This window comes from Pistacia vera, unplaced genomic scaffold (assembly GCF_008641045.1).
Source record: "Pistacia vera cultivar Batoury unplaced genomic scaffold, PisVer_v2 Contig46, whole genome shotgun sequence".
NCBI classification, from domain to species: domain Eukaryota; kingdom Viridiplantae; phylum Streptophyta; class Magnoliopsida; order Sapindales; family Anacardiaceae; genus Pistacia; species Pistacia vera.
In genome coordinates, this window is record NW_022196290.1 from 271,680 (window position 1) to 287,638 (window position 15,959).

Sequence of the window (15,959 nt, forward strand, 5' to 3'; positions counted from 1 at the left end):
TTAGGTTGGGAACTATGGGGGTGTTTGGTTTGGTGGATAAAACTCATTCCTTATTTGGTTGGACAAAACTAGATCACAATTTTCTTTTAGACGATAAACCCAAGAACCAGAGAAGATTAAAATCTATAACCTTCGGAGAGCATCTCCCACATGTTAGAGTAGACTGATTCAATAGAGATGATATCTTAGATTGAAGGGGAGAGAGAGAGAGGAAAAGAAGATTGATATTTACATTTAACAAGTTGAACATGCAACATTAAATATTGTGCACAAAAGACTTAAAAGAGTGAGGTTTAGAAACAACATGCTTTAGAATTTGATCACGTATATAAGGGTGTCAAGCCATGGCATAACAAGATATCTTTATTAGAAATATGGTACACTTATTTGTGAACTACAACAAGAAGAACCTTTTGGAGATTAAAAAAATGGTACACCAAAATGAGAAGCCGCTTACAATAAGATGGAACACATATTGTACTTGAAGAAGAAACTAATAGAAAACACGAAAATTCAAATCAAAACGATTACAAGTCACGCTAGATAGTAGAACAATGAATTAACAGATTTAAGGTTTTATGAATACATGTCTGAGATGATGTGTGCAAGATTTGTTGAATCCTTGTTTGGTCTTCCTCATAATTATTGAAGTATATAAAACTCCTCGAAAGACTATGTGGCAGTTAAACCCAGGCCAAATGGTTCACGCTACAATGTTTATATATGTAGAAACCAATATAAAATATGGGAAGTTTTGATCGAACTAGCTTACAGTTCAATAGAGTTGAAAGGAATATGCATTTTGCATCCGCATTTCATTACAGAATAAGAGATTGATTTCTCTTATTTAACCATAGAAGGCATAAATTAATGTGTGCTTCAATGTTTTATAACATTTAAAGACAGAATGGTCCAATTTGGAGTTGGGTTTGCTTGTCTAGCTATAAAAAATTGCACGGCATGAAAGCAAACAAAAATTAAACCATCAGAGTCTGCATTGCTGACAATTGCATAAAAGACATCCTTGGGTTACAACTTACAACTTGTGATACTTGATTTCGACACCAACGACTCGCATGTGCAAAATGCTAAACAGACTTAGAAATTACACGTGATATGGAAATGTGCAATGAAAGAATAAATGAGAGCGACTGTTTAAAAGTGGTTGGATGAAACATTCAGTGTTTTAACCAGAGATTTGAATGGCCTTGACGTCAGGTTTCTTAACCTCAACTTTAGGAACAGTAACGGTCAAAACTCCATTCTCCATAGAAGCCTTGATTTGATCCATCTTCACATTCTCTGGTAGCTTAAACCTCCTGGAGAATTTCCCACTACTCCGTTCCACACGATGCCATGTGTCGTTCTTGTCTTCCTTCTCTATATTCCTCTCTCCGCTAATCTGAAGCATCCTGTCATCTTCGATCTCCACCTTCACTTCTTCTTTCTTGAGCCCAGGAAGATCGGCCTTGAACACGTGAGCCTCCGGGGTTTCCCTCCAGTCTATCCGGGTGTTGACAATAGCAGAGGTTTCTTGAGGGAAACGAGTGGAGAGTGAAGAAAAGTCCTTAAATGGATCCCAAACATCCAGAGAGAAGGGATCGAAGATGCTGCTACGCTGGTTGCCGAAGAAGCTCGGAATCAGTGCCATATCGTTTCTGACAATGCGAGAGTACTAGCTTTGATTGCTGAGTTTGAAGCTTCAACTTTGAAGAATTGTTTTTGATGATCTACAACGGGAGTGCGTTGGGGTTTTTATTAAGAATAATGGAAAATTCTGGTATTTTCGCGCGCAATCTCTTCTGTTTAGTTAATGAAGCCTCTGGGGCCTTCTGGTAAATTCGCGAAGTTCTTAAGTTCCGGGCTTGATAGAAAGTTCTAGACTTTCTTCTGATATGGGCTCCCAAGTTAAGCTTTCATTAAAAGCCCAAACCTCAAATGGGTAAAAGCCTTTTATTATATATTTTCCTTTTATCTATTATTTTTCACAACTTTTAAAAAACTCATAGTTTATTCTTCAAATTGCTTTTATAAAAAAATAAAAAAAAATAAAAAAAAAAGGGGAAAATTTTCAATTTAACGGATTATATTTATCACGGTAGAGTTTTCTTAAAATTATTGGAATTTTTTTTAGGAATACATAATTCTTTACTTAACCGTTTGTTGACAGAAGAAGTATAGAAAATATAGAAAGCTTATATAGTAATTAAGAAGACAAAATCTTGGTTTTAGGAGACTTACAAGGAAAAAAATTAAATGCATAGATATTTACTATCTGATATTATAATTGCCATATGTCAATGGATCTTTCTAAATTTAGAAAATAAAATAAGGAAATGATTTAAGTCTATTAATCTAGATGAACTAAAAATTAGAAAAATGGGGTGTAAAGAAAAGACATATTTATGTTAAAGGGGTAATTTTGATATTAAATGGGTTTAAAAGGAGATTTTAAAATAGAGTAAACGATTTTTTTCCCACCCAAGGTTTGGTCTAATGACACTTTTCCACTCGTTCAAGTTTCAAAATGCCGCTTTTCCCATCCATCAATTTTCAGAACAACACTTTTCGAACCCACCACCATTATGTTTTTTTAGAAAAATCCGTTATGTCACATGATATAAACAGTGTAAAGACAAAATTACATTTCTTTCCCATTCGCCACCTTTGATTCCAACGACTAGAAAAACAATTACACACAACCACAAACACTTTTAAACCAACTTTATTAGTCGATTTCCAACAAAACAACTCCAAATAATTACACCTAAATCATCAATCAAGCAAAAAACCCTAGGAAAGGAAGTAGTGATCAGCGACATTCGACGAGCAAACAAGATCGACTTTGTTGGGGGTTTTGGAAAGGAAGTGTCGTGGGTGTGTAATCATGGAATTAGAATCAACTATCAAGGTGTACATGGGTCCCTAGACCCGGCCCGACCCGGCCCGACTCGTGCCCATCCCTAACTTTAGTGACTATGTTTATCATTGTGTTTATTACTTGATGACCAAAATGAAATACTAAATTACCCTTATGTAGTTTAGGTAGTTAATATATGGGACCCAAGTGTCACTTTATGACTCTTCTGGGTCTAACTTACCTATCCCAAACCATTAGGACTAAAATGTACTTAACTCATTAAATATTGCTAAGTGTTAATGTCAAATCTAAGTACTTGAGTCGTCATTTTTAATTTCCGTCTAAGGGTTGAGAACTTATGCGTAAACAAGAGAAAATGTACTTTAATTACTTTACATTGAGCATAAGTAAAATCAATATTGACCATTATCTACAATTAAAATAAGATCTGTATAAAAATTTAAGGTGATTAGGGTTTGGAAAAGAGAAATAGAACTTTATTATATACATTTAATGAGGCAGCCATCTCATTAACATCATATATAAAGTCTGTAGTAAATTTTCAACCAATATTAAAATAGATATTGATGTTTTTAAAAAGGTGATTCTTTCAACTTATTTTGATAGTGTACATTATATATAGAAATCAGTGTATACAAATATCTCTCTAGAAAATCTATTATTGAAAGAAAAGGAAAGCAATTCATTAGTAGGTAGCTCAAATGATTAGAACGAATTGATGATAGTGTAAAATATAGATAGACACACGGTCTCATATTCGATTCTTCATCTGAGCATATATTCGACTTAAGTGGAAAGCTATAAAGATTAGTCGATTTACGCGAAAACTGGCTCGGACACTTTGGTTAAAAAAAAAAAAAAAAAAAAAAAGCAAATTATTATGTTTGTTGAAATAAGTGGTATAATGAATGGTCCATATCTACCATGCCTATTTCTTATGAAAAATGCTACGTTTATAATATAATTTCACAACCTTCTCTTACAACTCTAGCGTGTCAGCAGATTGACACTATCACGTTAGCTCCCACCACACCCAAGACACTACGAGAAACACATGGTCGTTCCTTAAGAAGGAATGGTCAAAATGGTTGTTCCTTACCTTGTTTCTCTCCTGTCAATTCCCTTCTTCAATTTCGTTCTTCTTCTTCTTCTTCTTGTTGGAACAACATTGTTCCTTCAGGAACAACTATTCCTTGTGAAAGGAATGACTATTCCTTACATAAAGAATGATTGGTCATTCATAAGGAATGATCAATCTTTCTGTGAGAAACAATCATTTTTTTCATAAGGAAAGGTTGTTCCATTTCTTTGGTTCAGTTAAAAATCATTTTACACCTTGAGTGTAGTGAAACTGACATGACAATGCCAACTTAGCTACCACATCAAGATTGTAAACGAAGTTTGGTGAGAACGAGTTGTTGGGGCATTATTACTCCTTTCTTATTAGGATGGCAACGCTTTAAACCCAATGGAAATGGAGAATATTATAATTACCCTTAAGATTTTTGAAAATATCGCTGGAATGACAACTTTTCATAGTGTATCAAATAGGCCATACTCCTTTGCCCAACATTGTTTGAATTAATTCTTTTGTTTCTCCCCTTTATAATCACATTAGTAAGGTTACTAATACACTCTTCAAATTACTGAAACATTAGATCTTATAATTTTGTAGATATTAATTTTACAATAAATAATATATCATTATATCTTGACATTATCTAATAAATATGTGATGAAAATATGTTTAAAACCATAAAATATGCCCAAAGGTAACTAGAAAACAATGGTGGTGAAAGATTTGATTTCTGGTGAGTAAATCGACCGGAAATTGAACAAAACTAGCAGCGGCAATGATGAGATTTTTCTGGCGATTGACGAGGTTAACGGGGGTGGAGTGAGGTGGGTTTTGGTCGGGAGGAAAAGGGGAGTAATTCTGGGGTGATGGGGAGGGTTGTTGTTGCCGGAATCGATGGGATCTGGCCTGGAATGCCAACGTCGATGTCGGTGAGATCTGGCCGAAATCAAACCTATTTCGGCCAGATCTTGGGTATATTTTGATGGAAATGGGCTCAAATGATGATTGGGGTTGCATCTGGGGTGTCGCCGCCGCTAATCAATCGCCGGTCGATTTGCGGTTGGGGTGTGTTTGATAAATCTCAAACCTATAGGGACTTCATGGAACTTTTAGGGGTATATTTGCTAAATTTTAAAATTTTTTGTCAACGGGTTTGACCAACGGTCAAATCGGTTAAACTGGTCAACCCGGGCCCAGAAGCTTTGCCGGGTTTCACCCCGATTGGGTTTTAAAACATTGGTATAAAGTATAGACTTCCTGTGAGGTTTCAATTTTTCACATGTGACTAGAAAAGATTAATACAAACATCTCATTTTCTGTATTTGAGTGATCCCGTTGATTCAGTAGGTATTGGTGTTCATTTGGTCCTGATGTTTTTTGAAACAATGGCAGGTTCTTGTATATATCATCCCTGTTTTTTGAATGCAAAACAGAGCATATTTTCCAGCCTTCGTTTGTCTCTCTTTCATCAGTTTATTCTCTTGCAAAACCAACAGAACTTCATTAACTAAAATAAGTAATCAAATACAATCAAAGTGACTTGATGAATTTCACTAACTCATTCAAGGAATTGTAAGAAGAACCATCTTCCCTAACGCAAAGTTGAATCTTCTCCTTCAACTCCTTGGCATTCTGCCTAATCTCCAATCCTTCTTTATCAACCATTAGTCTTCTCACTGCTCTCTCTACTTCCCTTCTATTCAACTCATTCTCCATTTCCAATCCCACTCTCCACACATTACTTATATATCTTCCATTCACCCTCTGGTCTCCAGAGTTTGGTCTACAGATGATTGGAACACCTTCACTTATACTTTCCATTGTTGAGTTCCATCCACAGTGGCTCCAAAACCCTCCCACTTTGGCATGGGCCAACACTTTCTTCTGGGGTGCCCATTTCACAATGCACCCTCGTTGTCCGATCGCTTCTTCAAAACCTTCAGGCAATGACTCAATCCATTCTGAGCCACGCACTGAGCCCGGTCGAACCACCCATAAGAAAGGCTGATTGCTGTTGGCTAGGCCCCACGCCATTTCAGCTAGCTCATTCTCATCAATCTGTGTTATGCTTCCCAAGCTTACATATATTATTGTGTTATCATTAGTTTGCTCGTCAAGCCATCTCATGCAGCTGATATCTTCGTCGAACAAGATACTTGATAAGGCTGGAGCAAATTTGTGCAGAGGGCCTATGGAGAAGAGTGGAAGGTGGCATTGTTGTAGGGTCCTCGCCAGTGATGATTGCTCAAGGAAGTCTATTGTGTTATAGATGATAGCTGAAGACTTTCTAGTATTGCGCAACTCTTTCACCACTTGTGTCATAGTTTCTAATGACCCGAATTTCGAAAAAGGTAGATCCTTTAACCTGAGTGGATAAAATCCGGGCACTAGGTCCTTTGATCCAAGACCTGTAATTGGAACTGGTGTTAGATACTATTTGCATTATAATCTCAAGTGAAGTCTTTTAATGGAAACCAAAGTTTCATTAAAAAATTTTAAGCAAGTAGACTTTGGCACATACCTTGCAAGAAATTGTTACCTTCTGCCTGTGGGACAGTGGCATCGCGAGAAATGAAGGCGGTTATACCACCTGTGCGCAAGATAATGCTCGGTAGCTTCATCTCAGTAGCCACTGCTTCAGAGAAATACATGAGTTCATCATAAATGATGCAGGAGATTTTCTCTTCATCCGAATTCTGTTTCTCCGTCAACCGAGCCAAACATTCTTGAAAAGGAGCTTTGCAATTGACATTGAGGCGCAAAATTAAAGCTAGTATATTCCCTGAGGAGAGTTCGCTATCATACGCGGCATACGAGATGGTTAGGAAATTGAAATCAGGGTGATTTGAAGGGTTGGGAGAATTAAATTTGGTGTGTGCAACTGTGATGGAGAAGCCCTGAGAGTAAAGAATGGTGCCCAGTGAAGCATTGGGTTGAGGTGTCCCTGGAATGATCCTGGCACCAGCACCAATCGGTTACTTCTCTTTCCTTGCTTCTCCATCTGCCAGTCAGATGCCTCACTGAATATTTGTTCTGGATAACCTGACAGATCTAATTGAGTTGTATATTATTGATAAAGGAGTAATTTATAAATACAGAACTCATCAACATTGACCATCTTAATCGGTAATTAAACAGTGCACGTCAAATTGCGTACACGATCAGAGCTTTCCATTTTTGGCATTGATGCACAACTAGAATGAAAACGTGATGAAGTTTATCCGTTTTGGTTGTATTTGGCTTTGGTTTGTGAGACTTTCATGCCCTGATGCTTTTTTTGAGGCAATTCCTCGCCTTATCCTGCAAGTTCATATTTAATAAAAAAGATATTGGTATATATCTTCTCCATAAAAATCTTTGAATATCACTTTGAATATTATTTTTATTCTACAAGAAGTAGACAAAATATCTAGCCCAAATTCATTGAGCTCTTTGAAGTGACAAAAGCAAATAAATTGCCATCAATTATTTTTGTATGGCTCTTTACCTAAAAAGTCTATATGTCAATTTAAGATAGGGCCAAAAGAAAAGTCGTTATTATTTGGCCTCCACATATATTCTACTTCTAAGTTGATAATGAGCAACATTGTTCAATGCCAAAAACAAAATCCAATGATCAATACATTAATATTTGTTTCTCATGTTAAAAATCCTAAAACATCCGCATCCTATAATTTTCGTGAATATATATATATACTATAGTTGGTAACTGAATTTCTAATGGACAAATTTTACCTATAATATGGGAAATTCGAATCTCTCTAGAAGTAATTCATAGCCAAAGATATTTACCCAAGTCTCGATCGAAAATTAGTCTTATATCTTGAAGTGTGAGGACATGGAGGCTTTAAAAAAAAAAAAAAGTTTGATGGGTGAATTTGTAGTTTAGAAATAGAGATTAGTCATGTCACCGTCTCTTCAAATTTAAGAAAAATTCAATCTTTTGGAAAAAAGTGAATTGATTAGCATTGAAGACTTGAAGTCTTTGTCAGATTGAGCATAGTTGCGTGGAAATTAGGTTGGGAACTATGGGGGTGTTTGGTTTGGTGGAATAAACTCATTCCCTTGTTTGGTTGGACAAAAACTAGATCACAATTTTTTTTAGACGATAAACCCAAAGAACCGGAGAAGATTAAAATCTATAACCTTCTTTGGAGAGCATCTCCCCACAGGTCAGAGAAGACTGATTCAAATAGAGATGATATCTTAGATTGAGAGAGAGAGAGAGGAAAAGAAGATTGATATTTACATTTAACAAGTTGAACATGCAACATTAAATATTGTGCACAAAAGACTTAAAAGAGTAAGGTTTAAAAACAACATGCTTTAGAATTTGATCATATATATAAGGGTGTCTGTTAGATCGATCGTCACAGTCTAAAAATTAAACCTAAATACCGTAGTTAGCGGTAAGCAGGATCGAATCCATATGGAGCAAAACTAACAACCTAATGTATTTTAAGTAGCGGAAATGAAATTGGAAATGGATTAATGAAACTAAATAGACTAAATGCAAATAATGAAATAGTGAAATTAAAACAAATAAAGACTTTATAATAAAAATATTGTCGTTACGGTTTTGGTTCAACACGAGATCGACTCACACAATTCTCCTCCAACCTCTACGATCCCCTAAACCTACAAGGCAAGGTAAATCAATGAAATGGCTTCCTGACACTCTAGGTATAATCTATCCTGTCTCACCCGATCACTCAAGTTCGATTGGTTAAAGACTATTATTGAACGTCGATAAACGCTACAAGGCAATACCACTAGTTGGTACGCGATTAACAAATACAATTTGTCAACACGTAATATCCAATCAACCAACTTCACAAGAAATGCAACAACAGTAGAAATTAAATTAAATCTGAACACAACTCAATTACAATCGATGCAAAGTAATAAAAAGCAATATTCATCATTTAATTATTCCAAACCAACGTTTATCATTCAGCAAGTTCTATGAAAACATTAAACCATAATGGACAGCAATATTCATCACAAGTTATGCTCAAATCATATTAAAGTATCGAAATCAAACATGAAACGAAAACAAATATAATTTTAAGCATATTACTACCAAATGTCCTATAATCGGGCTCATCCAACTAGTCGAGAGCTGATGAGGAGAGTCGTGGAGTCAATCCCGATCTCGCTTATGCCGTAACAGACAATCGGGAACTTAGCCGCTCATGGTGGTGATGACGGAGGCCAAAACGGTGGAAACGGAGCTGACCATGGCGGAGAGGAGGTAACTGACAGCGATATGATGTGAAGAAGGGGCGAAAATGACCAACGGACAGCCCGGAATACGAACAGCCGCACTTCACCGGAAAAAGTTAATTTTTCGGCGGGTCTTCCGGAAAACGGTGGCGGAAATGGGATCCGAAGGTACCGATGGAAAGCTCTGGTGATGGGGAGTTCAGATCATGTCCTGGGGAGGTGAGAAGTTGCCGGAAATGAGCAGGATCTGGCCTGAAAGATGAAGAGGCACGGCGGCAAAATCGCAGATTTCGACGGTTTTCGCGGCGGCTGAAGCTAGGGAAGTGTAGATCCAGCCGTGGGGAAGGGAGATCGACCCTTGGGGAGCTGAGACGTCACCGAAAAATGGCCAAATCTGGCCGGGAAGATGAAACATCGCGGTGGGAAGATGAAGCTCACGGTGGTGATGAAGGGATGATGGTGACCGGAGCAAGGGGAAGCCGAAATGTCGCCGAAAAAGGAGATGAAGGGTCGCCGAAGCTTGATCGGAGAAGGTGAAGGGTCGCCGAAAAATGATAGATGAACAACCCCTGTTCACGAGAACTGCAGTTTTGTTTTATAGAATAAATTGCAAAATATCAGTTTGGTCCCTGTATAATTGAAAAGTGACAAAATCAGCCCCTTAAAACATGACATTTTACCCCCTAAACAGCATAAATGAGACAAAATCACCCTTAATCCATAAACGACAACCTAATATCAACTCATATACTTTCCAAAATCATTCCAAACACGTTAAATTTATAAGAAAAATATTAGGAAGCGATTTTCGTGAATAAATTCATAAATTCTTTAATTATCTCAATATACTTCAATTTAATCACACATGGGGTATTTTTATCACCAAAATAGAGTCACTTTCATGACTCTAACAGTGTCCAAGCCTATGGCATAACAAGATATCTTTATTAGAAATATTGGTACAATTATTTGTGAACTACAACAAGAAGAACCTTTTAGAGATTAAAAAAATGGTACATCAAAATGAGAAGCCTTCTTACAATAAGATGGAACAACAATATTAGTACTTGAAGAAGAAACTGTTAGAAAACATGAAAATTCAACATCCAAAACGATTATAAAATCACACATAGATAGTAGAACAATGAATTAACAGATTTAAGGTTTTAGGATTACATGTCTGAGCCATGATGTGTGCTAGATTTGTTGAATCCTTATCTGGTCTTCCTCATAATATATTGAAGTATATATAACTCCTCGAAAGACCTATGTGGCATGTTAAACGCAGGCCAAATGGTTCACAGCTGACATATGTTTATATATGTAGAAACTAGTAATAAAATATGGGAAGTTTTTATCAGAACTAGCTACAGTTCAATAGAGTAGAAAGGAATATGCATTTTGCATCTGCATTTCATCACAGAAAGCAACATGCGGAGGCCTGCAATGAGAGATCGATTTCTCTTATTTAACCACAGAAGGCATAAATTAATGTGTGCTTCAATGTTTTATAACATTTAAAGACATAATGGTCCAATTTGGAGTTGGGTTTGATTGTCTAGCTATAAAAAATTGCACGACATGAAAGCAAACAAAAATTATAACCATCAAAGTCTGCATTGCTGACAATTGCATGAAAGACGTCCTTGGGTTACAACTTACAACTTGTTGATACTTGATTTTGACACCAACGACTCGCACGTGCAAAGTGCTAAACGGATTTAGAAATTACACGTAATATAGAAATGTGCAATGAAAGAATAAATGAGAAGTGACTTTTAAAGTGGTTCGGATGCTTAAAGGTGAATCCTACATCTACTATGGTTATATTAATAGATGATTACAGTCAGGTCGCGTACAGCGAGTTGAATTATAATCTCGAAAGAATCAAAATACAGAGAGAGAGAGAGAGAGAGTATGCTTTTGAAGACTAAGGATGAGCCAATCTCATAAATGAGATAGGAGCCCTCTATTTATAGTTGAGGGGATTCAAGGTAGTAATCATGATTCTGCAGTCGGGCAGGTGTGTTACAATTCCTAACCCGCTTCTCATTGATTGTCTGCACGGGAGACATCCTTAAATCTCGTAAGGCTTGGGCAACTGGATAATTCCTAGCCACTCACAAGCCTGACATTCACTTGCCACACTAACGATAACCTTACCTCTTCCGTCCTCGCGCGACGTGGCAGCGTCTAGACGGCACAAAAGCCTTCCTGAACTCTTATTGGCCCTTACTGGCGTGAGCTCATGTCAGCCCTGATTTTTTAGGTATAACACAACTATAATTTATTGAGCTACATAAGCCAGAAGAAGGTACACATCCTAATCCATCTCTTTTAGAAACCTTTTATTCTCATTGAAAGGTTCCTTTGTAGTACCTATTCCCAAACTTTGAAACTTTTCACAGATGTTTTCTCTGCAACTTCATATGTAATAAAAAAGATATTGGTATATATATTTTCTCCATAAAAATCTTTGAATATCACTTTGATAGTTTTTATTCTGCAACAAGTAGACAAAATATCTGGCCCAAATTCATTGAACTCTTTGAAGTGACAAAAGCAAATAAATTGCCATCAATTATTTTTGTATGGCTCTTTAAAAGTCTATATGTCAATTTAAGCTAGGGCCAAAAGAAAAGTCGCCATTATTTGGCCTCCAAATATATTCTACTTCTAAGTTGATAATAAGCAACATTGATAATAATTAATAAGCAACATTGTTTAACGCCAAAATCAAAATCCAATGATCAACACATTAATATTTGTTTCTTATGTTGAAAATCTTAAAACGTTCGCATCCTATAATTTTTTTGAATATATGTATACACTATAGCTAGTAATTGGACTTTTTATGAACGAATTTTACCTATAATGTGAGGAGTTCGAATCTCTCTATAAGCAATTCATAGTTAAGGATATTTACCTAGTCTCAGTCGAAAATTAGTCTTATACCTTCAAGTGTGGGACATAGAGGCTTTAAAAAAAAAAATTAAGTTTGACGGTTGAATTCGTGGTTTAGAAATGGAGATTAGTCACGCCACCACCTCTTCAAAATTAAGAAAAATTCAATCTTTTAGAGAAAGGTGAATTGATTAGCATTGAAGACTTAAAGTCTTTGTCGGATTGAGCATAGTCGCGTGGAAATTAGGTTGGGAACTATGGGGGTGTTTGGTTTGGTGGAATAAACCCATTCCCTTGTTTGGTTGGACAAAAGCTGGATCACATGTTTATTTTCAAATGATAAACCCAAGAGATCACTAGAGAAGATTAATATCTATGACCTTTTTTGGAGAGCATCTCCCCACAGGTCAGAGAAGACTGATTCAAATAGAGAGAGGAAAAGAAGATTGATATTTACATTTTACAAGTTGAACATGCAACATAAAATATTGTACACAAAAGACATAAAAGAGTGCGGTTTAGAAACAACATGCTCTAGAATTTGATCATATATATAAGGGTGTCCAAGCCTATGGCATAACAAGATATTTTTATTAGAAATATTGGTACACTTATTTGTGAACTACAACAAGAAGAACATTTTGGAGACTTAAAAAATGGTACACCAAAATGAGAAGCCTTCTTACAATAAGATGGAACAACAATATTAGTACTCGAAGAAGAAACTGTTAGAAAACGCGAAAATTCAACATCCAAAATGATTACAAGATCACGCATAGATAGTAAAATAATGAATCAACAGATTTAAGGTTTTAGGAACACATGTCTCAGTCCTGATGTGTGCAAGATTTGTTAAATCCTTGTCTGGTCTTCCTCTCCACAAACTACTCTAAATGACAACTTTCAAATGGGTAAAACATACATTAATTAGTTTTGAAAAAGGGACTTAGCCAATACATAATGTTTTACTTGTCTCTCTCATTACGGACCAGTAAACCCAAAAGCCCACACTTCTACTGTCAACCCACATTATTTAATAACAAAGTATATTAAGCTATAATTTATGATTACAATAAGCCCGAAATATTTGTAGGATCTTGATATAAGAAATATGGCGAGATTGTAGAGAAATCATGATATTCCTTTAGAAAAATATTAGATCAAACCACCCCTTATAGCTTGCCAGAGTAAATGATGGATTAAGGAGTTAAAGACCAAATGTTTGCTGTGATATATCATGTTTCATCAAACAGGTATATATTTAAATATTTTATTAATCCATATTTTAAAATCTTAATTTGTTTAATTAAATCATAATTCAAAAATTATATTATAAGAAATTCTCACAATATTTTTGAATTATTTTTTAAAGTGAACTTTGCTATATTGATTCTAAGCCGTGACAGATCGTGTAATTAATTGTCGAGTGTTCCCCTCTTCTTGTAACTTACATTAATTTAATTAACTGGATCATACAAGTGATACATAAAAACTCTAGAAGATTTGAATGAATAGATGGCTAGTCCAGGTTTTCTTTCTGAGACCGGAATGATCATAAATTGGGTTTGACAGAAGCTCAGAGGCGGAGCTCTAAGGACTGCTGGAGACTTAAATCGCATCTAAGTAGTACCAAACAAGATGACAAAAGATAGGTACTGGTGGACCTCACTGTTTCTCCTTTTTTAAAAATTATTGTATTTGCTTTCCCAGAAGAACAATTAAAACCAGAAAAGGAAAAAAAAAAAAAAAATTAACATACATTATTATTTATTAGCAAAAGTCCATTGCGTTTACATGAATTTCATATAGACAATCCACAACATTGTTCTTAAACAGAACATTCAGTGTTTTAACCGGAGATTTCAATGGCCTTGACATCAGGTTTCTTAACCTCAACCTTGGGAACAGTAACAGTAAGGACTCCGTTCTCCATAGAAGCCTTAATTTGATCCATCTTAACATTCTCCGGTAGCTGAAACCTCCTGGAGAACTTCCCACTACTACGTTCCACACGATGCCACGTCTCGTTCTTGTCTTCCTTCTCTATATTCCTTGCTCCGCTAATTTGAAGCACCCTGTCATCTTCGATCTCCACCTTCACTTCTTCTTTCTTGAGCCCTGGAAGATCGGCCTTGAACACGTGAGCATCCGGGGTTTCCCTCCAGTCTATCCGGGTGTTGACAATAGCAGAGGTTTCTTCAGGGAAACGAGTGGAGAGTGAAGAAAAGCCCTTAAATGGATCCCAAACATCCAGAGAGAAGGGATCGAAGACACTGCTGCGTTGGTTGCCGAAGAAGTTTGGAATCAGCGCCATATTGTTTCTTAGAATGCTAGAGTATTCGATTGATTGCTACTGACTATGATGCTTGAACGGGAGTGTGTTGGGGTTTTTAACAAAAACATGGAAAATTCTGGTACTTTCGCGCGCAATCTCTTCTGTTTAGTTAACGAAGCCTCTGGGGCTTTCTGGTAAATTCGAGAAGCTCTTAAGTTCCCGGCTTGCTAGAAAGTTCTGGACTTTCTTCTGAAATGGGCTATCAAGTTAAGCTTTCATTAAAGAGCCGAACCTCAAATGGGTCAAAGCCTTTTATTTTATATTTTCCTTTTATTTATTATTTTTCGGAAGTTTTAAAACTCATAGTTTATTCTTTAAATTGCTTTAAAAAGACAAAAAATAATCACTTTTCACTTCTCTATTAAACTTAAAAATATTTCAGTTTATTCCAAATATGATTTTTTTTTTTTTTTTTTTATATTCTAGTCTTTCTTTTTTCTTTAGGAATATATAATTTTTTACTGAACAAATGTTGGTTGAGAGAAGAAGTATAGAAAATATAGAAAACCTATTTAGTAATTATGAAGACAAAATCTTGGGTTTAGAAGACTTACGAGAAAAAATAAAAATAAATGCATAGATATTTATCATCTAAAATTATAATTGCCATATGTCAATGGATCCTTCAAAAATTTAGAAAATAATATAAGGAAATGATCTAAATCTATTAATCTAGATGAACTAAAAATTAGAAAAATGGGGTGTAAAAAGAAAAACATATTTATGTCTAATAGGGGCTATTGATCAATTACATTAAGGCTAAAAATCACTTCCCTGCGCTCTTTTGTTATATAGAGTTGATTACTAAACTGCTCATGAGGTTCGCACGTTGATAGAAAATATCATTAGGTTAACACAATCACCCCACTCCTTTTACCGTTAAGATTGTTTTTACACCTCCTCTAACATAAAAGATTGACATTTACCCCCCATAAATGGCCACTTACACCTTTTATCATCCATTTTGGTGTTAAAAGTTCATCGAGGGAAGGGTAAAATCGGCATTTTATGTTAAAATACCAAATCATATATTAAATATTTCAAAATAATAAAAAATATTTAGAATTTTTTTTTGATATTTTGAAAAAAATATACTTAAGATTTAATATTATTTTTAAAAGAATTTACTTTGTAGGACGATTAGATCTCCTAAACCACCATTCTTAGATCGCACAGAACATATGATTTTTTTTCTTTAAAAAAATTATTATTGAATTTTCAAAATATAGAAATATATATTTTAAAAAGTAAATTTTAATTTTTACTTTGCAGCATATTTTAATTTTCAACTTTTTGCCCTTCTCTCAAATAATTTAACATCAAAACTTGATAATAAGAGGTGCAAGTGGCTAAGTATGGGGTCAATTTGTCAATTGTTTATGTTGAAGGGAGTGTAATGACAGTAACCATAACAGAGCCCTAAAGAAAGTTAAAAGAGTGAGGTGTTTATGTTAATCTATTAATCTTTTATATCCACCTGTGAAAGATTGAAAGCGTAGGGGAGGTCTATATGATTAACTTTCGTATAAATAACT

General features: G+C 35.4%; 3 protein-coding genes across 3 annotated transcripts; all 3 read right to left on the minus strand.

The window, feature by feature from the left end:
- Nucleotides 1-1,186: 1,186 nt before the first annotated feature.
- On the minus strand, nt 1,187-1,651 carry LOC116144943 (18.2 kDa class I heat shock protein-like). The gene has a single exon (XM_031430383.1). It carries the CDS (start codon nt 1,649-1,651, stop codon nt 1,187-1,189), a length of 465 nt encoding a protein of 154 aa, XP_031286243.1.
- A 3,838-nt stretch (nt 1,652-5,489) lies between these two features.
- LOC116145038 (UDP-glycosyltransferase 76E2-like) lies at nt 5,490-6,960 on the minus strand. The gene is given in 3 exon segments (XM_031430490.1): nt 5,490-6,367; nt 6,481-6,882; nt 6,885-6,960. Coding segments are annotated over 3 exon segments (1,356 nt in total).
- Nucleotides 6,961-13,938: 6,978 nt separating this feature from the next.
- On the minus strand, nt 13,939-14,437 carry LOC116144992 (18.2 kDa class I heat shock protein-like). The gene has a single exon (XM_031430447.1). It carries the CDS (start codon nt 14,401-14,403, stop codon nt 13,939-13,941), a length of 465 nt encoding a protein of 154 aa, XP_031286307.1. The 5' UTR covers nt 14,404-14,437.
- Nucleotides 14,438-15,959: the final 1,522 nt, after the last annotated feature.

Bases quoted from the DNA above. Each gene is read 5' to 3' on its own strand.
- LOC116144992 (XM_031430447.1), bottom strand. From the start codon at position 14,403: ATGGCGCTGATTCCAAACTTCTTCGGCAACCAACGCAGCAGTGTCTTC.
- LOC116144943 (XM_031430383.1), bottom strand. From the start codon at position 1,651: ATGGCACTGATTCCGAGCTTCTTCGGCAACCAGCGTAGCAGCATCTTC.